Source organism: Oncorhynchus clarkii, chromosome 6, assembly GCF_045791955.1.
Source record: "Oncorhynchus clarkii lewisi isolate Uvic-CL-2024 chromosome 6, UVic_Ocla_1.0, whole genome shotgun sequence".
Taxonomy (NCBI): domain Eukaryota; kingdom Metazoa; phylum Chordata; class Actinopteri; order Salmoniformes; family Salmonidae; genus Oncorhynchus; species Oncorhynchus clarkii.
Genome location: NC_092152.1, coordinates 63,429,713 through 63,450,788, shown reverse-complemented (window position 1 = coordinate 63,450,788; position 21,076 = coordinate 63,429,713). Strand labels below are relative to the sequence as shown.

The 21,076-nt window shown below is 40.4% G+C and overlaps 1 protein-coding gene and 1 pseudogene across 1 annotated transcript; both read right to left on the bottom strand.

Annotated features, from left to right (window-relative positions):
- Positions 1 to 15,635: 15,635 nt before the first annotated feature.
- Positions 15,636 to 18,800, bottom strand: LOC139411415 (UDP-glucuronosyltransferase 2B13-like). Its single transcript, XM_071157752.1, has 2 exons — positions 18,754 to 18,800; positions 15,636 to 18,327 (listed from the first exon to the last, which is right to left on the bottom strand). Exon 2 carries the CDS (start codon positions 18,321 to 18,323, stop codon positions 16,725 to 16,727), a length of 1,599 nt encoding a protein of 532 aa, XP_071013853.1. The 5' UTR covers positions 18,324 to 18,327; positions 18,754 to 18,800; the 3' UTR covers positions 15,636 to 16,724.
- Positions 18,801 to 19,056: 256 nt separating this feature from the next.
- Positions 19,057 to 19,953, bottom strand: LOC139412420 (UDP-glucuronosyltransferase 1-2-like; annotated as a pseudogene).
- Between the last annotated feature and the right edge of the window lie 1,123 nt (positions 19,954 to 21,076).

The window sequence follows — 21,076 nt, the reverse complement described above, 5'->3', positions numbered from 1 at the left end:
AGAGAGAGGGACAACAAACAGATCCAGAGAAAGAAAATAATCAAGCTGCTGCAGTAACTCCTTCCAGAAATGAGAGCGATTTAGGTGACAAAGATACTGGGCTGGGTAGCTACCCACATGAAGCTGAATAGCTACCCACATTAAAGTTTTGGTACACAGAAAAGGGCATTTCAGCACTGCTGGTTTGAGAAATACAATTAGGTAGAGTACTCTGTCCACAAAAACACAGATTTCTGCTTTCCATGTAGTGTTTTTGGAAAAAACATAAAATTTGATTATTTTGTCAGTAATGAATGCAAAAATTGGAGAAAAGTCGCAGTTTATCTTCGGTAAACATGAGATGGCACAAACACACAGAGACAGTGTTGTGGCATGTCAAAGCTACCAGGCAACTAGCAATCATGGGAAAATTGCTCAGATTTTAACATCTGCCCATGCTAGTGATATTGCAGAGAGAAGGGAGTATCTGAGGAGAATTGTTGTGGTCACCTCAATGTTAGGAAGACAGGTTTTCATAACAATTGGAAATCGGTATTTTTGGACACCGATTTGGCCGTTTTTTTAAATTTTTTTTACACCTTTTACTTAATCTTTGTTTAACTAGGTAAGTCAGTTAAGAACACATTCTTATTTTCAATGGCGGCCTAGGAACAGTGGGTTAACTGCCTGTTCAGGGGCAGAACGACAGATTTTTACCTTGTCAGCTCTGGGATTCAATCTTGCAACCTTACAGTTAACTAGTCCAACGCTCTAACCACCTGCCTCTCATTGCACTCCACGAGGAGCCTGCCTGTTACGCGAATGCAGCAAGCCAAGGTAAGTTGGTAGCTAGCATTAAACTTATCTTATAAAAAACAATCAATCAATCATAATCACTAGTTAACTACACATGGTTGATGATATTACTAGTTTATCTAGCGTGTCCTGCGTTGCATATAATCGATGCGGTGCGTATTCGCAAAAAAGGACTGTCCTTGCTCCAATGTGTACCTAACCATAAACATCAATGCCTTTCTTAAAATCAATACACAGAAGTATATCTTTTTTAACCTGCATATTTAGCTAAAAGAAATCCAGGTTAGCAGGCAATATTAACCAGGTGAAATTGTGTCACTTCTCTTGCGTTCATAGCACGCAGAGTCAGGGTATGTGCAACAGTTTGGGCCGCCTAATTTGCCAGAATTTTATTTAATTATGACATAACATTGAAGGTTGTGCAATGTAACAGGAATATTTAGACTTATGGATGCCACCCGTTAGATAAAATACAGAACGGTTCCGTATTTCACTGAAAGAATAAACGTCTTGTTTTCGAGATGATAGTTTCCGGATTCGGCCATATTAATGACCTAAGGCTCATATTTCTGTGTGTTATTATGTTATAATTAAGTATGATTTGATCGAGCAGTCTGACTGAGCGATGGTAGGCAGCAGCAGGCTCCTAATCAAACTTTCGTGAGTTTTGCCAGCAGCTCTTCATTGTGCTTCAAGCATTGCGCTGTTTATGACTTCAAGCACATCAACTCCGGAGATGAGGCTGGTGTAACCGATGTGAAATGGCTAGCTAGTTAGCGCGCTAATAGCGTTTCAAACGTCACTCGCTTTGAGACTTGGAGTAGTTATTCCCCTTGCTCTCAATGGGTAACGCTGCTTCGAGGGTGGCTGTTATCGATGTGTTCCTGGTTCGAGCCCAGGTAGAGGCGAGGAGAGGGACGGAAGCTATACTGTTACACTGCCTATAAGAACATCCAATAGTCAAAGGTATATGAAATACAAATGGTATAGAGAGAAATAGTCCTATAATTCCTATAATAACTACAACCTAAAACGTCTTACCTGGGAATATTGAAGACTCATGTTAAAAGGAACCACCAGCTTTCATATGTTCTCATGTTCTGAGCAAGGAACTTAAACGTTAGCTTTCTTACATATTGCACTTTCACTTTCTTCTCCAACACTTTATTTTTACATTATTTAAACCAAATTAAACATGTTTCATTATTTGTTTGAGGCTAAATTGATTTTAATGATGTATTATATTAAGTTAAAATAAGTGTTCATTCAATATTGTTGTAATTGTCATTATTACAAATAAATAAACAAAAATCGACCGATTAATCGGCATCTGCTTTTTATTTGGTCCTCCAATAAATCGGTATCAGTATCGGCCGACGTCTAGTCATGAGTGGGTCCAAAGGAGGTGTGCAAGCACATTTCAGAGTCCTGTATCTGGAGGCAATTGATGTACTTTGCTATGCTCATGAGCTTAATTCGGTGTTGTGTCATTCTTGCAGGGCTATTCCGGAGTTTTTCAGTTTCTTGGAGAATGTGTATTAGTTTTTCAGTACTAGTACCTAGTTAACCCCCACAAGTTCAAAGAACCTCAGTCCAAACTTGGAATAGCATCAGCTGAACTTGTAAAGCTCTCAAACACTCGCTGGGTATGCCAGCTGCGGTCCATAAATGCAGTCCTGGACACTTTAACTGCTATTTTTGATTGCCAATCTGCCATTGGATCCCCCATGGCTGTCGGTCTGAGAGCAAAGCTTCATCAGTTCTCCATTGTGTATTTGCTACTGATGTTTCAGTCTCCTCTTTCTATAACTGAGGGACGACACAAGTTCCTCCAGAAAGAGACTGTAGACCTGGCAGAAGCTTATTTCTGCAAACAAGCTGTATGTGAAACACTGATCGTCAAACGCACAGATGCATTTGGCACAGAACTTTATGACAGAACCAAAACACTGAGTGTAATTCATAATATTCCAGAGGCAGATGCAGCAAGCAAGCGCAAACAAACGGAAATGGGAGATTTTGTGGTGGAGACCTCCTTGGGTTTAGGCACAGAATTGACATGTTCCCAAACAATGAAAACAGAGTTGTTGCTCCCCTGCTTAGACATAATGGTGTGTGAGCTTGACCAGCAATTCTCGACTGTAGATGCAGGACTGCTCAAAGGCATGCAGCCCCAACTCAAAAAACATCCTAGATACATCATGCTTAACTGAGTTTGCCAAGCACCACGGTATTGATGTTAAAACAGAAGAGATGTTGCTGGCCAGAAACTTTCTTGCCTGGAAAAGAGAGGCTGGACGTCCTCCCAAAGATATGCTTGCTGTGCATAACCTCTTGTATGATGATATGTTTCCTTCTCTGAAGGAAATCATTCAGGTTGCCCTCACAATTCCTGTGAGCAGCTGTTCCTGTGAAAGGTCCTTTAGTGCAATGCGCCGGCTGCACTCCTGGTTGCGTAAGACAATGGGTCAGAATGTCATTGACCGATTTTCAACCTTTAAAAATAAGAGGTACACTTTGATGCGTCCAACCACAAAATAAGCATCAAAAGAGAGAAGGAGGAGCAGTTCTGTAATATAGGTTGTAATATTTGTTTGGGATCTTCCATGTGTCTGAATTATTGGGTAAATTTTGAGCAACAATTAACAAAAGGGTGAAACTTAAATAAAGATGTTTTTCTAATGGTATAATATGACCTGCAGGTCTCCTCCCTCCCTCTCACTCACTCACTCACTCACTCACTCACTCACTCACTCACTCACTCACTCACTCACACAAAATAAAATCCCAAAAAGTATTTTGGCTACATAGTACAGCCATTACATAGTACTGCCATTTTTGCCTTTTGTTGGTGTTGGATGGGGACAGAGTGGACTTTAATTTCTTTATTTGGATAGAATTTAAGTAAGTCATATTTGATCAGTGTCTAAAAATAAATCCTTGGGGAGTATGCCCAGACCCCCCTAAAAGAGGCTTAGCCCCCCTATCCATGAATCTCTAGTGATGTCCCTGCCTAAAAATATATATACAGTGCCTTGAAAAAGTATTTAGACCCCTTGGATTTCTTCACATTTTACTGTGTTAAAGTGGGATTAACATTGATGTAAATGCCATTTTTTTGTCAGCAATCTACACAAAATACTATGTAATGTCAAAGTCGAATACAAATAAATAATTATAAAAAAAGCATAACTAAAATAGTTGTTGCATAAATTAGTTCAGTAAAATGTGTCTTAAAGGGATCAAATCCCGTTAGCGGGATCGATTTGACAACATCCGGTGAAATGGCAGAGCACCAAATTAAAATTAAATTATTAGAAATATTTCACCTTCATAAAATCACAAGTGCAATACACCAAAATAAAGCTCAACTTTTTGTTAATCCAGCCACCTGTCAGATTTCAAAAAGGCTTTACAGCAAAAGCAAACCATGCGATTATCTGAGGACAACACCCCATCATACAAACACATGACAATCATATTTCAACCCGCCAGGCGCGACACAAAACTCAGAAATAACGATATAATTCATGCCTTACCTTTGAAGATCTTCTTCTGTTGGCACTCAAAAATGTCCCATAAACATCACAAATGGTCCTTTTGTTTGATAAATTCTGTCGTTATATCCCCAAAATGTCAATTTATTTGGCGCGTTTGATTCAGAAAAACACCGGTTCCAACTTGCCCAACATGACTACAAATGATCTAATAAATTACCTGTAAACTTGGTCCAAACATTTCAAACAACTTTCCCAATCCAACTTTAGGTATTTTAAAACGTAAATAATCAAATTTAAGACGGAATATACTGTGTTCAATAGCGGATAAAATGAAAGTGGAGCGAGCTTCAGGTCGCGCGCCCCAAACAAAACAGTCCACTTGGCTCGACACTCAGAAAGGAAAGGGTTACTTCTTTATTACTCAAAAGAAAAACATCAACCAATTTATATAGACTGTTGACATCGAGTGGAAGCCATGTGAACTGCAACCAGATGCCTCAGATATCTAGAAATCTATCTAGATTCCCATAGAAAACCAATTGAAAACACAGTGAACTCAACAACAACAAAAATTCCTGGATGGTTTGTCCTCAGGGTTTCGCCTGCCACATAAGTTATGTTATACTCACAGACATTATTGTAACAGTTTTAGAAACTGTAGAGTGTTTTCTATCCAAATCTAACAATTATATGCATATCCTAGCTTCTGGGCCTGAGTAGCAGGCAGTTTACTTTGGGCACGTTTTTATTTTTTTGAATTTTACCCCTTTTTCTCCCCAATTTCGTGGTATCTAATTGTTGTAGTAGCTACTATCTTGTCTCATTGCTACAACTCCCGTACGCAACCCAACCAGCCGTACTGCTTCTTAACACAGCACGTATCCAACCCGGAAGCCAGCCGCACCAATGTGTCAGAGGCTACACCGTGCACAGGAGTCGCTGGTTTGCGATGAGACAAGGAGATCCCTACCGACCAATCCCTCCCTAACCCGGACGACGCTAGGCCAATTGTGCGTCGCCCCACGGACCTCCCGGTCGCGGCCGGTTACGACAGAGCCTGGGCGCGAACCCAGGGACTCTGATGGCACAGCTGGCGCTGCAGTACAGCGCCCTTAACCACTGCGCCACCCGGGTGGGCACGCTTTTCACCCAAACGTGAAAATAGTGCTCCCTATCCCAATTAAGTTAACAAATCACATAATAAGTTACATGGATAGGGGTTGACATGATTTTTGAATGACCCTTCCTCTGTCCCCATACATACAACACCTGTAAGGTCCCTCAGTCAAGTATTACATTTCAAGCACATATTCAACTACAAAGACTAGGGAGCTTTTCAAAAGCCTCATAAAGAACGACAGTGATTGGTAGATGGGTAACAATAACAAATCAGAGATTGAATATCTCTTTAAGCAGGGTCAAGTTAATAATTATGCTGTGGATGATGTATTAAAACATCCAAACACATCAAAGATACAGTCATCCTTCTGAACTGAGCTGCAGGACAGGAATGAAACTGCTCAGGGATGTTACCATGGTGTTACCATTGGTGATTTTAAAACAGCTAAAAAGTTCATTGGCGAGCACGTGATGCCGCGGAGCTGAGCAGACATTGACAAACCGAGCTCTTCAAAGTTATTCTATTTTTACCTAAATAAAAACGTTGAAACAATATTCTAATATCGGCTGATAAATTGTCAAGTACTTACCTTCCCAAAGAGCCATGGACCGCCATCGGCTGATAAATTGTCAAGTACTTACCTTCCCAAAGAGCCATGGACCGCCGACCGAGAGGCAAGAAGGACGACTAAAACGTAGTTGATTCCCAAGATAACGATAACGCTACAGCTAGCAAGATTAGCATTAGCCCTCATAACTCAGACGACAGTTCCAGACTGTTGCTCTCAGCAGCCTCTTGCGAGCCTGCCGACATGCTGGCTACTCTCCTCCGGGAAATTCAGGATGGTAACAGAGGTCTTTCTATGAAAATTGATAAAAAATCGTCTGAACTCCATTCTTCCATTGACGACCTGAAATCCTCCATGAATGATCTCCTTTTGAGAACGACTGAGGCAGAGTTGCGCATTAGCACAGTTGAAGATACCATCGCTAGACATGACCAGGTCTTGATACAACTGCAAAAGGACAATGCCTACCTCAAAAACAAGGTAGATCAGATGGAGAACCAGAGTAGACGTAGTAATATCCGTGTGGTGGGATTGAAAGGGGACAGCGAGGGCCGTGACCCGGTCCGTTTCTTCACTCAATGGATCCCGGAGGTCCTAGGCATAATCCACTTCACCAAGCCGCTGGAAATTGAACGCGCCCACAGAACATCAGCGCCGAAACCCCGGCCAGATGAGCCCCCACGAGCCGTCCTGATCAGGTTTCTCCGTTTCCAAGACGGAGAGAAGATACTGCAACTCGCAAGAGCCAAAGGGGACATCACCATCGATGGAAAGAGGGTCAGCCTTTTCCCAGATATGAGCGCGGATCTCGCCAGACGTCGCAAGCAGTTCAGACCTGCCGCCAAAGCACTGAAGGAGAAGAACATCACCGGCTACCTCATCCACCCTGCACGGATGAAAGTTCAGTACAAAGGCCAACGCCATCTCTTCAACACACCGGGAGAAGTGCACACTTTTCTCAAAGAACTGAGCAACGTCTGTGCCAGGACGGTCTCTTTGGGGGATAAAATGCAGTTTGTTTGTTTGCTGGTATCTCCCGGTCACTATAATTGATTTGTACATTTTCAACTAACCGTATCTTTCCGGGGTGAGTTCTATTACATTTACAGGAGAGTATATTTTAGTTTAGTCCATATCCACTGGGCGAAGCAATAAGTGGGCTTAGGCCCACTGCTTTCCCCCTCATTTATGTTAATCTTTCGAAAAGAGACTCAAGCAGCCCTTACCCTGGGCAGTAAATATTCAGCCATAAATATCTATTCACAACGTTTGTTTTCAACTTAGAGAGCTCGCAGGTTTTAGTTTACGCCAAGGTTTAGCTAGTAAGAGCAAGATGGAAAGCGAGCAGCAACGTATCTCTACAAGTGTATTCATGTTTGATTGTTGGGATTGTTGTTTTAGTCTGACAATCGGGGTGGGTGGGATTTTTATTATTTTTTCCTTCCTTTTTTCTATGTTTATTGTTTCCTTCCTAAAGAGACACATAGGTCACTTTTGTGCTCAAACCAAAGTTGAAACATTTCCTAATTATCTGCATATGATAGATTTCTATTCAATTACATATTTGAAACCCAACCTATGCTTAATCCACTAAAATATGCCACATTCAACGTAAAAGGTCTTAACAGCCCGATTAAAAGGAAAAGAGTCTATCATACCTTAAGAAATTAAAGGCTGACATTGTGTTTTTACAAGAAACACATCTTACAGCCAGTGAACACAAGAAATTGAAGAGGGAATGGGTAGGACAAGTGTTTGCATCCTCTTTTAACTCCAAAGCAAGAGGAACTGCAATTTTGATAAGTAGACACATCCCCTTCTGCGTCAACAACACCATTTCTGATCCCTCTGGCAGGTTTGTTTTGGTGCAGGGGCATATGTTTTCAGAGTCTTGGACCCTATTGAACATTTATGCTCCTAACTTCGATGACCATGTGTTTATTCAGAATGTCTTCCTTCAGGTCGCTCAAGCACCACCAGGATGGCTACTTACCAAAGCCGGCAAGCTCACCATGTCATTCATGAAAGATCTCAATTTACTAGACATCTGGAGACAGTTGCACCCAGAGGATAGGGACTACTCTTTTTATTCACACCCACACAAGACACACACACGCATAGATAACTTTTTACTTTCGACACAACTGTTTCATAGAGTGTTAGATGTCGAGTATCTCCTCAGATTGCTTAGTGACCATTCTCCTCTGGTATTATCAATCTCCATTCCTACCAAGGTAAATGGAGAATATAGATGGAGACTAAATTCTACACTCCTAAAGCAACCTGAATTTTGTGCATTCATCAAAGAGCAGATCAATATTTTTACTTTGACAAACAAACCCTCTGCTCCTGACAGCTTCATTCTTTGGGACACATTGAAGGCCTATCTGAGGGGACAGATTATTTCCTATACTAAAGGGCTGAAGAGAAAACACGGTGCGGAACTGAGTGCCCTTGAATCTGAAATCTCAGAGCTAGAGAAAACCTACCAAAGAGGCCCGACTAAAGATCTATACAGGCTTTTGGTAAATAAAAAACTGAAATATAATATTCTGAACACATATCAAGCTGAGAGGGCCATCACTAAATCAAAACAGCGTTATTACGAGCTTGGAGAGAAAGCTCACAAAGTATTGGCATGGCAACTGAAAGCAGAGGAAAGTAAGAGGACAATTAATGCCATAGAAACTCTTACTAATGAGATATCTTTCGACCCTACTGAAATTAATAATACTTTTAAGAAATACTATGAAGACCTCTACACTTCCCAATCAAGCGACGATCTATCAGAGATCGACTCCTTTCTCTCCTCTCTCAACCTCCCATGGTTGTCAGGGGAAGACAGCGAGCGCCTGAGTGAACACTTCTCAGTTCCTGAATTGTTGGAGGCCATTAAATCCTTACCTTCTAATAAATCTCCTGGGGAGGATGGCATCCCTCCAGAGTTCTATAAAGAATTTAGGGAGCTGTTGGTCCCCTACCTTATGGAGGTACTTAAAAAAGCCAGAGAAGACAACTGCTTTCCAGAGTCCTCTCAAGCAGTGATTACTGTAATCCACAAGAAAGGGAAAAACCCGCTAAAGTGCGCCTCCTATAGACCAATCTCTCTCCTTAACACAGATTGTAAACTGGTCACCAAGATGCTATCTAAGAGACTGGAGTCATGTCTTCCCCTGTTGGTCAACCCAGATCAGACTGGCTTCATAATTAATAGATTGTCCTCCAATAATCTCAGAAGGTTCTTTGATACAATTCACCTTGCTAACAAAAACAAAATACCTAGTGTCGCAGTCTTCCTCGACGCTGAAAAGGCCTTTGATAGGGTTGAATGGCCATACCTCTTTCGCGTCTTGGAAAAGTTCGGTTTAGGTACCGTGTTTGTAAATTTGATAAAATCACTCTACAAATCTCCTAAAGCTAGGATTGCTACCAATGGGATTACTTCCTCCTCTTTCCCTCTTTATAGGGGGAACAGACAAGGTTGCCCAATTAGCCCCCACCTCTTTGCCCTTTGCCCTCGTTGGCTGAGACTATTAGAACGCGCCCTGACATACATGGCTTTGAGGTGGGCCCCCATACCCATAAATGATCACTCTTTGTGGATGACCTTATCTTATTTCTAACAATCCCACTACAGTGATCCCACTACAGTGATCCCACTACAGTGTTATAGTTCTTTCTTTGGATATAAGGTCAATTTTGATAAAAGCGAAATCTTACCGTTGTCTGTCTTTGACCATCTTACCATCAAGCACAAGTTTCCTTTTAGATGGTCGCCTATGGGCTTCACATATTTGGGCATAATGGTGGATGGTAATCTGAACAACCTCTATAAACTCAATCTGGCCAGTTTGTTGCAAAAGGTGGAGGTTGACCTTTGTAAATGGATGGACTTACCTCTCACTCTACTGGGTAGAATCAATGCAATTAAAATGAATGTCCTGCCCAGATTTCTATATCTGTTTCAATCTCTCCCTATCCCTGTTCCCGCAGCATTTTTTTCCTCTCTCGACAAGCTGACCAGACGGTTTATCTGGCACGGCAAAACCCCTAGGGTTGGCCTGGATAAACTGACCCTTGATTACAGTCAAGGGGGCTTAAACCTCCCCAATTTTAGAATGTACTACTGGGCTGCACAGTCTAGGTTTCTGGCTCAGAGGTTTGACAATGGTCCCTCTCCCTCATGGTTGAACATTGAAAAGCTTGAGGTAAATGATGGCACTGGGGCAGAATTGTTTTACAAATGGGACAGAAAATCTATAAAAACCATCACAGACAACCCTTTAATAATACATTCTGTCCTGGCATGGTGCAAACTGCATGAGCTGTTCGGACGAGAGGGATTCCTTTCCCCTAAAACCCCTTTATGGAACAATAGATTGATCCCTATGTTTTTCCAGAATAGTAACTTTAGACCATGGTCTGATAAGGGGATCACTCTTCTGGAACATTGTTACGAGGAGGGAGTTCTTATGTCTTTTGATCAGCTGAAACATAAATACCACTTGCCTAACAGGGACCTCTTTAGCTACCTACAACTACGAAACTTTATTAGGGTGACTCTCAAGGGACAATGGAACAACTCTGCAACGCAGACCAACCACTGTTCAAGACCATTTCCCGTGTATACGATGCTCTTATGTCAGGACTAACACTGCCTGGGCTAGATAAACCCCGACTTAGATGGGAAAAAGATCTGGGTATTGATCTTGATGAGGATCTATGGAGTGACCTATGCAGGGATGGTGTTACATCCACATTGAACTCCAGATACAGACTGGTCCAGTTTAATTTCCTCCATTAGCATATCACCCCATCTAGACTGCACAAGTTCAACCCAGATATCTCCTCCCTATGTTTTAGATGTGGCTCAGATGAAGGAACATTCCTCCATTCCACTTGGCAGTGTTCAAAATTACACGGTTTCTGGCAGGGGGTATGCGATACCATATCCTCAATTCACGGGGTTGCATTCCCTTTAGATCCGGAGGTCTGTCTACTGGGTAACTTTACTAACACCAATCTTAGGCAAAGCCATACTATAAAGCTAACAGAAATATTGCTAGCGATTGCCAATAAATGTATTGCCTTGAAATGGAAATTGGATTCCTCCCTGCCAGTTGCAATGTGGCTATCGGAAGTTAATAGTTGTATCCCTTTGGAGAAAATCACTTACTGCTTGAGGAACAAGTTAAAGACATTTTACAGAATTTGGCAACCTTTTGACTATATGGAGAATCTCCCCCCACATCTCATTGATTGAATCTACATATAATCCTCAGATAATGTTTCACACGTAATGTATAATATGTCGCCAACGGCAGGTGATCCAATGTCTCGTTATTATTTTTTTCTTATTGTATGTTTGTATATATAATTATAAATATATATATTTTTTTGTTACGCTCGTCTGTTACTGTCACTTTGTCCTATCGTAGTCTAATATCTTCACATTTGTTTTGAATGTTCTTAATTGGAAAATGCTAAAATAAAATATATATAAAAAAAAAATCATTGGCTGTGATGGGAGAAGTGAGGATGGATCAACAACACAGCAGTGACTCACAATAATGACCTAAATGACAGAGTGGAAGAAAGAATACAAATATACAGAATATAAAATATTCTAAAACATGCATCTTGTATACAGCAGGGCACTAAAGTAATACTGCAAAAAAAACACAGCAAAGGAAAACACTTTTTGGCCTAAATGCATAGCATAATGTTTGGGGAAAATCCAACACAACAAAGTAATTGCCTCCTTATTTTCAAACATGGTGGTGGCTGCACGATAGCATGGGTATACTTGACATCAGCAAATACTGGGGAGTTTCAGTATAAAAGAAACATGGAGCTAAGCACACGCAAAATACCAGAGGAAAACCTGCTTCAGTTTGCTTTACAACAGAGACTGGGAGAGGAATTCCCCTTTCAGCAGGACAGTAATCTTCAACACAAGGCCAAATCTACACTGGAATTGCTTACCAAGAAGACAGTGAATGTTCCTGAATGGCCAAGTTACAGTTTTGGCTTAAATCTGCTTGAAAATCCATGGCACGTTTTGAAAATGCCCAACATCTTTTAAGAGCTTGAAGAATTTTGAAAATAATAAATATTGCACAACCCAGGAGTGCAAAGCTCAGACTTACCCAAGAAGACTCCGAGCTGTAATCAATGCCTAAGATGTTTCTAACATGTATTAACTCAGGGAGCTGAATACTTATGTAACAACTATATTTTAGTTATTACATTTGTATTCATTTTGAAATAAATTAAGATTTTTTCTTCCACTCTGACATTACGGAATATTTTGTGTAGATTGTTGACAAAAAAAATACAATTAAATCCATTTCATTCCCACTTTGTAAGACAATAAAATGTGAAGTAATCCAAGGGGTATGAATACACTGTATACAGTGCCTTCTGAAAGTATTCACACCCCTTGACTTTTTCTACATTTTGATACTTTACAGCCTTGTTCTAAAATGTATTAAATAAAAACATGTCCTCAGCGATCTACACAAAATACAAAATAATGACAAAGTGAAAACAGGTTTTTTTTAAAATGTTTGCTAATTTATTAACAATAAAAAACATGAATACCTCATTCACATAAGTATTCATACCATTTCCTGTGAGACTCGAAATTGAGCTCAGGTGCATCCTATTTCCATTCTTCATCCTTGAGATGTTTCTACAAGTTGATTGGAGTCCACCTGTTGTAACGGATATCGTCCTCTTCGTCTGAAGAGGAGTAGCAAGGATCGGACCAATACGCAGCGTGGTAAGTGTCCATGTTTTAATAGCACAAAACTGAACACGACAGAAATACAAAATAACAAAGTGAATGGAAACGAAACAGTCCCGTGTGGCATAAACACTGACACAGGAAACAATCACCCACAAAATACCCAAAGCATATGGCTGCCTAAATATGGTTCCCAATCAGAGACAATGATAAACAGCTGCCTCTAATTGAGAACCAATCTAGGCAACCATAGACATACAAAAAACCCTAGACTGGTGCCAACCCCATAAACATACAAAACCCCTAGACAAGAAAAAACATATAATCACCCATATCACACCCTGACCTAACCAAAAATATAAAGAAAGCAAAGAATACTCAGGTCAGGGCGTGACACCTGTGGTAAATTCAATTGATTGTACGTGATTTGGAAAGGCACACAACTGCCTACAAAAGGTCCCTCAGAGCAAAAACCAAGCCATAAGGTCGAAGGAATTGTCTGTAAAGCGCAGAGACAGGATTGCATTGCGGCACAGATCTGGGGAAGGGTACCAATTTTTTTTGCAGCATTGATGGTCCCCAAGAACACAGTGGCCTCCATCATTCTTAAATGGACGAAGTTTGGAACCACCAAGACTTTTCCTAGAGCTGGTTTCCTGTCCAAACTGAGCAATCGGGGGAGAAGGCCCTGGGTCAGGGAGGTGACCAAGAACCCGATGGTCACTCTGACAGAGCTCTAGAGTTCCTCTGTGGAGATGGGAGAAACAACAATTTTGAATTCGTAACATATCATACATTTGACAAATTTGTAATTTATTGGACGATTTACAATTTGTAACTTATCATGCGAATTGTAATTCGTAACATATCATACGAAATGGATGATGGACATGGTGGGAGGGAGCTTAAACTTAAAGTCGACCACAAAGTCAACTCTCATGAGCCATAGATCAGCCCCTTGTAATAACTTGAAAAACTCATCACAAACAGCCTGGTAATGTGGCCGGAGAGTCAACCTGTCCTGAACAGTAAATAGCAAATATAAAAGCATATTCTTTACTCTCTCTGTGAAAGTAATTTTGTCCGAGTGCCCTGATGAAGTCATTGGAATGTACGACATTGGTGATGGTGCAATAATTAAATGTCCCTCTCCACTGTTTACCCACGGTACAATGTAGACTAGAGGTAGCTGAAGATAGTGAGCGACCAATAGACCTGCTCCCCATGCTGGGTCAGTAAGCACCAGGTCATACTGGCTCTCCTCCAGGGATAGGATGTCTTATAGACAATACATTAGAGTGGCCTTGTTAACATTCACCTTGTTTCTGTTTTAACACATAAACGGACCTATCCTACTCAATTATTTGACAGACGTTGTAACCGTGAACAGAAAATCCCTCAATGAGAGAGAGTTCAATGAGCTCATCTGAGTGAACGCTATGTTTCTGTGTTTGTGGACTTTCACCGTCATGTTGTTTGTAAACTCTCTGGATGTTTCAGATTAACTACATGTTCACTCATTCTCCAATCTAACGTGTTCCCGCATATTTAAATACTTAGGCATTTTGATTTATGTGATTTGACATTTAAATAAAACATGTAGATGTGCTGGTTAAGAAGCTAAGGTTTCAAGTTGTCTTTTTCTACAGAAACAGATTGTGCCTTTCTCTAAGCAGTAGGAAGCAGGTGATTCAGTCAACCTTTAATCTGTTCTTAATTATGATGATATTATTTATCAAAGTGCAGCTGCTACGACTCTTAAACTTTTGGATGCCATCTACCATAGAGCGCTTCGTTCTGTTACAGGCGACAGTTTTGATACTCATCTCTGTATCCTTTATCAAAAGGTTGGCTGAACGTAACTGAAGACCCGTAGATCTCTACATTACTTTGTTTACAAGGCCCTACTTCCTAAACTTCCGTCTTATCTAACTTTGCTGTTGAAGTACACACACCTGACTTGCCTAACCCGTTCACAGGATTGGTTTACTGTTGAGGTTCCTAGGGTCTCCAAAGCTAGGTAAATCTGCTTTTAGTTTTAATGCACCGGGTTGAATGCACCATTTGTAAATGTTTAAAGGTTCATACAGAGGTTGTTCCTCTCTCTATATCAATTACTTTCTTTGTGATTGGCTTTATACATTCCTCATGCATAGCATAAGTGACAGGTATTGTAATAGAACTGTAGTTAAAAAAAGTTACATATTGTAGCTGGATTTTTCACGCTCAACAGTTTGCATCAAGAATGGTCCACCATCCAAAGGACATCTAGCCAACTTGACACAACTGTGGGAAGCACTGGAGTCAACATGGGCCAGCATCCTTGTGAAATGCTTTCGACACCTTGTAGAGTCCATGCACTGACAAATTGAGGCTATTCTGAGGACAAAATGGCAACTCAATATTAGGAAGGTGTTCAGGTGTTTCGTGGGCTTTTTAACGTTCACATTGTTTCTGTTTAAACACACAAATATACCTACCCTAATCAATTATTTGACAGATGTAATCATTAACGTAAAATCCCTTGATGAGAGTGAGTGAGTTAATCTGAGTGAACACAATGTTCCTGTGTTTGTGGACTTTCACCAACTTGTACATGTTTGGAATATGCAATATGTGTTTGTGAGAGCTGGGGCCACTCATATACAAAATAATTATGCACGCATGACTGTACGTGACTTTGGATAAAAGCGTCTTCTAAATGCTATGTTATTATTTAAGGCTATGAGGTTGTCAATTTAAGCTGTACACAGCAAAATCACGAGTGTACATTGAACTCGGAAATTGTACATTGTATTATATCAGAATGTATATATATGAGTCCAACTTAACTGGTGTTAAAATAACAGTTTTGAAAGTGTGAACTCTGTAGCAGATGTTAACAGTCAACTCCATCAGACAACATTTGTACTCTAGAAGTGTATTATATTTTAACACTGTAGGGTGTAAAGCCTTAATTGTATATTTACCAGTCTGCCTTTTGAGGGAATGATCGAGTTACCACCCATTACTGTGTTTGTTAGTGACAGAGTTTGTTGCATTTGTTCATTCACTTCCAGGCCTGTAGCCTTCACGAAGTGAGTGCCTATGTGTTATAGTTTAATTAAGATTAAACCCTTTATGACAATACATTACATACATCATATTGCCTTTCTTTGATGGGCTAGTTTCTCCCTAACACTGTGGTCTGAAATTCTTGGCTCGCAAGCCACATCAGGCCTGCAAATTACATTATGCTGGCTGGCAAAGTATGTATCTTTCTGTAGCATAAGATCAATGTACATGCAAAAACACAGATATTGAAACAAACAATACTAAACATCAACCTGCAATAGAGCATGATGGTAAATATGATAATGATGGATGAGGTTTTGATTTTATTTACACTACACAGGGTAAAAATTCTTTAACACTGTGAATGTAACACTTACAGTAAATATTTGCAGTGTAGAATTGAATCACAAAATGCACAACCATCTGAAAATACGTGACAACAAATATATTCCACACTAAATTATACATAAGCATTTTATTATGTTGGCATCAATTCAACATTATACATTTTCATGATTTAAAGATGTACTATGCAGAAATCACCCTGCCATTTCCTGGTTGCTAAAATTGTAATTGTTTGCCTAATTTCAGTCTATGTGGCAAAACAAGCAAGTGTAGTGTAGAGAATCATTGTATCATCTAAACCACTGTGAAATATATTTTCCATAACCAAAAATGTTGTATTTCCTGCTGTTTGAAGCTGGTGTACAAAACCGAAAGTAAAAGAAGCAAAAATATACTTAAACGTGGGAAGCATAGAGATAGCACACATAGAACAGATCTACGGCGTCTTAGACTTGCTTTCAATGAGAATGACAGATCCATAACTCGCATATCTATAGGAGTTTTGTTGGGTCACTCTAAAAGTTCCATATAACAGCTTTAAGTCATACATATCCTACTTTTTGTGTGCACCAGAATGTGGAGAATTGGATCTGCTCATTCACTTTTAATCTTTCTTTTCAAGCATTTTCTAATGCATAAATATCTGACTATTGCAACAAGAAGAAGAAGAAGCACTGACACAACACCCAACAACATCAGGACAACATCTACAGAGTGGTAGGAGTACCAAGGCATTTTGTAGGAGTCTGTACGCAGGTGAGCAGCACCTTTGTGTCTCATGACAAACTCAATCCAGAAGAGGGCAGTGTCTAGGGGTTCCATTGGCACGTCCCGGTGTAGCCTGGAGAGTCTCTGCATGTTCATCCTGTAGGACGGCTCATCCAGAACTTCCTGTAAGGCCTCTAGGAAGTTATTGTTCTTGTCTACTGTTGCCATGGATAAAAGCTTTGCTCCTCCTCTCTTTTTCAGACGAAGGAGGTTGTCATATTGATCATTAAACAGAGGTAGACCCACAACAGGAATTCCATGGTAAATAGCCTCTTGAACCCCATTTGTTCCTCCATGAGCTACAAACAGCCTTGTCTTAGGGTGTCCTAACAGATCATTCTGAGGCATCCAGTCAACTACTAAGGTGTTGTTGCCCAGAGAAGATGGCCTGTCTCCTTTGTGTCTCCAGATTACCTTCTGAGGCAGTTGGGAAAAAGCAGCAGCAATCACATCAGCTATATCATGTGGAAATTCAGTAACGAAAGTCCCCAAAGACATGATAATGACTCCATGTTCCCCTGAACTATGAACAAACTCCTCCAGTTCTTGGGGAAGAGGTTTGGCAGGTTTACATTGGAACCCTCCCATATAGATAACATTAGGCATGGTGGGACGAGGGAACTCAAACACAAAGTCAACTCTCATGAGCCATAAATCAGCAGCTTGTAATAACTCTTTGAAGTCGACACCTGGTTGGAAAAACTCATCACAAACAGCCTGGTAATGTGGCCAGACAATCAACCTGTCCCGAACAGTAAATAGCAAATATAAAAGCATGTTCTTTACTCTCTCTGTGAAAGTCATTTTGTCTGAGTGCCCTGATAAAATCATTGGAATGTACGACATTGGTGATGGTGCAATAATTAAATGTCCCTCTCCACTGATTGTCCACCGTACATTGTAGACTAGAGGTAGCTGAAGATAGTGAGCCACCAATATACCTCCTCCCCAAAATGGGTCAGTAAGCACCAGGTCATACTGGCTCTCCTTTAGGGTCTTTATTAAATCCTTGTCTTTCAATACAGCAGTTGCTAAGTCACTAGCATATTTATGAAACTTAGACCTGGCAGAGAACATCTCGATTTGCAAATGTATAAAGTTTAATACAGAGCTCGTTCCTCTCTCTATATCAATTATTTTCTTCAAAATTGGCTTTACAAATTCCTCATCCGCAGCGTCAGTGACAGGTATTGTAATAGAACTGTAGTAGGGCGATTCTTCTTTGATATACCAACTTTTTGTCATTCGTACCACTGTGATGGTGTGTCCCTGAGAGTGAAGAGCCTTGATCAAAATGTCCATGTTAACCCAGTGACTTCCCTCCCCAGGAAAGACCAGCAACTTCCCACCATGGCAAACTGAACCACACATAATCAACAGAAATAACAAAAGGCACAAAGTCATGCTTCCAATGTATGTCATCATTTATCTGAAATATAAAACAAACAGAGATAGGAAATCATATTCAGTTTGAATAACACATTGAATGGATTTTGACATATTGTCAGTTAGCGGACTATATATATATATATTCTCATTTATGTACAAGCATTTTGCTACACCTGTGATAATATCTAATCAATATCCATATGCGACCAATTAATACAATTTGATTTGATACAAATCATGAAAGACCATGAAAGCTGTTCTCAGTAGTGCCTTATTAATTCCCATTAGGGTTTTGAGAGTTTGAGACAATGAAGATGAAACTTTATTCTTCATTTAGATTCACATTTGATTCAGAATGTTAACAATATCTCACAATACCTGTCCTCCTTGTTTATGAACATTAAATTAACGTAAATATTATTAGCTTATTCAGTCTGGAGGTGAGATGCAGTGCAATATTACTTACCAGTTGATCTTCATATTATGTGTATGGAAGCCACGTGTAAAATGTGCTTTTGTGTGGCGTGTTGGTTTATAAGGGTTAAGTTAAGGTCAAAGTACTGCTTTTATGATTTCCTTTCCACTTCTTAAAGTCACAGTGATGGTTACTCAAAACTCAGTGAGTGAACATGATTATAATTTCGGATGCATAAAATTACACATTTAAATACTGTTTAACATTGCAGACACATTTCACAATGTCAAACAACAATATTTTCTCGTCCAAACATTTCAAGGAAGCCCTCAGAGTTACCCATATAGAACTACCTCATGCTTTTTCTACCCCACACGATAGGGAGAATTGGAACCCTCCCATAAATTGGAACCCTCTATAGATAAAATTAGGCATGATAGGACGAGGGAACTCGAACACAAAAGTCGAACTCTCATGAGCCATTGACCAGCTCCCTGTAATAACTCATAGAAGTTCACACCTGGTTGGAAGAACCCATTACAAACATTTTGGTAATGTGGCTGAATAAAAAATCTGTTGTGAGCTTCCAAAAGCAAATAGAAAAGCATATTCTTTACTCTCTCTGTGAAGATCATTTTGTGTGAGAGCCCTGATCCAGTCATTGGAATATAAGACATGGGGGATGGTGCAATGGCTTAACGTCCCTCTCCACTGTTTACCCACTGTACATTGTAGACCAGAGGTACCTGAAGACAGTGAGCCACCAAAATACCAGTCCCCCATGCTGGGTCAGTAAACACCATACGGTCATACTGGCTCTCCTTTAGGGTCTTCATTAAATCCTTGTCTTTCAATACAGCAGTTGCCGTGTCACATTCCAGTCCATGAACCTTAGACATTGCAGAGAACATCTTGATTTGAAAATGTATAAAGTTGAATACAGAGCTCTTTCCTCTCTCTATTTCAATTACTTTCTTCACGATTGGCTTTACAAATTCTTCATATTCCACATCATCAGTGACAGGTATTGTAATAAAACTGTAATGTAGAGACCCTTCTTTAATATACCAATTTTAGTTGTCCGTACCACTGTGACGGTGTGTCCCTGAGAGTGAAGAGCCTTGATCAGATTGTCCATGTTCAACCTTCTATGGGAAATAGTAGAATTTTCCCACCATCGTAGGTTCTCCAAGAAACAACCAGTAAATATATGAGAAGGTATGAGTTTATGCTTCCATTATGACTTGCCATCTTTCATCTGAATGATAGGTGAAATCAGAAGGCGGGATGAACAGAATGCAAAACAACAACTCTTGTTTTTGTATCAGGCAGACTCTGACTGACTTAAGTCCCCAACTATGTCCCCCAGTTTCTAACAGACTCACAGACTTAAAATCTCATCTCAAGACTCCTCTGTAATGCAAAGAGATGGTCTTAGAAACTGGAAAGTAGTTACATTAAAACAGTCGTTTTTGCTCATACAAGAGCATTCACAGCTGAATTCTTCAGTGAAGCTTGTTCAAGTGGATTATAATTCAACTCTTTCTTGATCTTGTTATGTAACACTGCTTTTCTGAGAATGTAGCCACTGTTATTTTGTATTTTACCAACCTAGAGTTAATAAAATAGAAAAGTGTAATGTAAGGGTAATATAAAGGGTAGTGTATATAAAAGGGTATAAAAGGTTTGTCACGTTCTGACCTTAGTTCTTTTGTTTTGTCTTTGTTTTAGCATGGTCAGGGCGTGAGTTGGGTGGGTTGTCTATGTTTGTTTTTCTATGTTGTGTTTTTGTGTTTGGCCTGGTATGGTTCTCAATCAGAGGCAGGTGTCGTTAGTTGTCTCTGATTGAGAACCATACTTAGGTAGCCTTTTCCCACCTGTGTTTTGTGGGTGATTGTTTCCTGTTTTGTTGTTTGTGTCACCATTCAGGACTGTTTCGTTTTTCGTTTTCATTCACTTTGTTATTTTTGTATTTTGTCGTGTTCAGTGATTATTAGTATCATGAACACTTACCACGCTGCGTATTGGTCCTCCTCTTCTTCCACCCACGACGAGCGTTACAGAATCACCCACCACCAAAGGACCATGCAGCGTGGTAAGGAGCAGCGCTATCTGGAAGAGGTAACAACATGGGACGAGATAGAAAGGTGGTCGGTCGACCCAGGGAGAGTGCCGGAACCCGCCTGGGATTCTCTGGAACAGTGCGAGGAGGGATACCGGAGAATGGAGTTGGCACGGCGGTCAAGGAAGCCCGAGAGGGGGGGGGGGGAGGCACACGGGGAGTGTGGCTAAGTCAGGTAGGAGACCTGAGCCAACTCCCTGTGCTTACCGTGGACCGGGCAGGCACCGTGTTATGCCGTGAGACGCACGGTGT

Bases quoted from the DNA above. Each gene is read 5' to 3' on its own strand.
- LOC139411415 (XM_071157752.1), bottom strand. From the start codon at position 18,323: ATGATGACATACATTGGAAGCATGACTTTGTGCCTTTTGTTATTTCTG.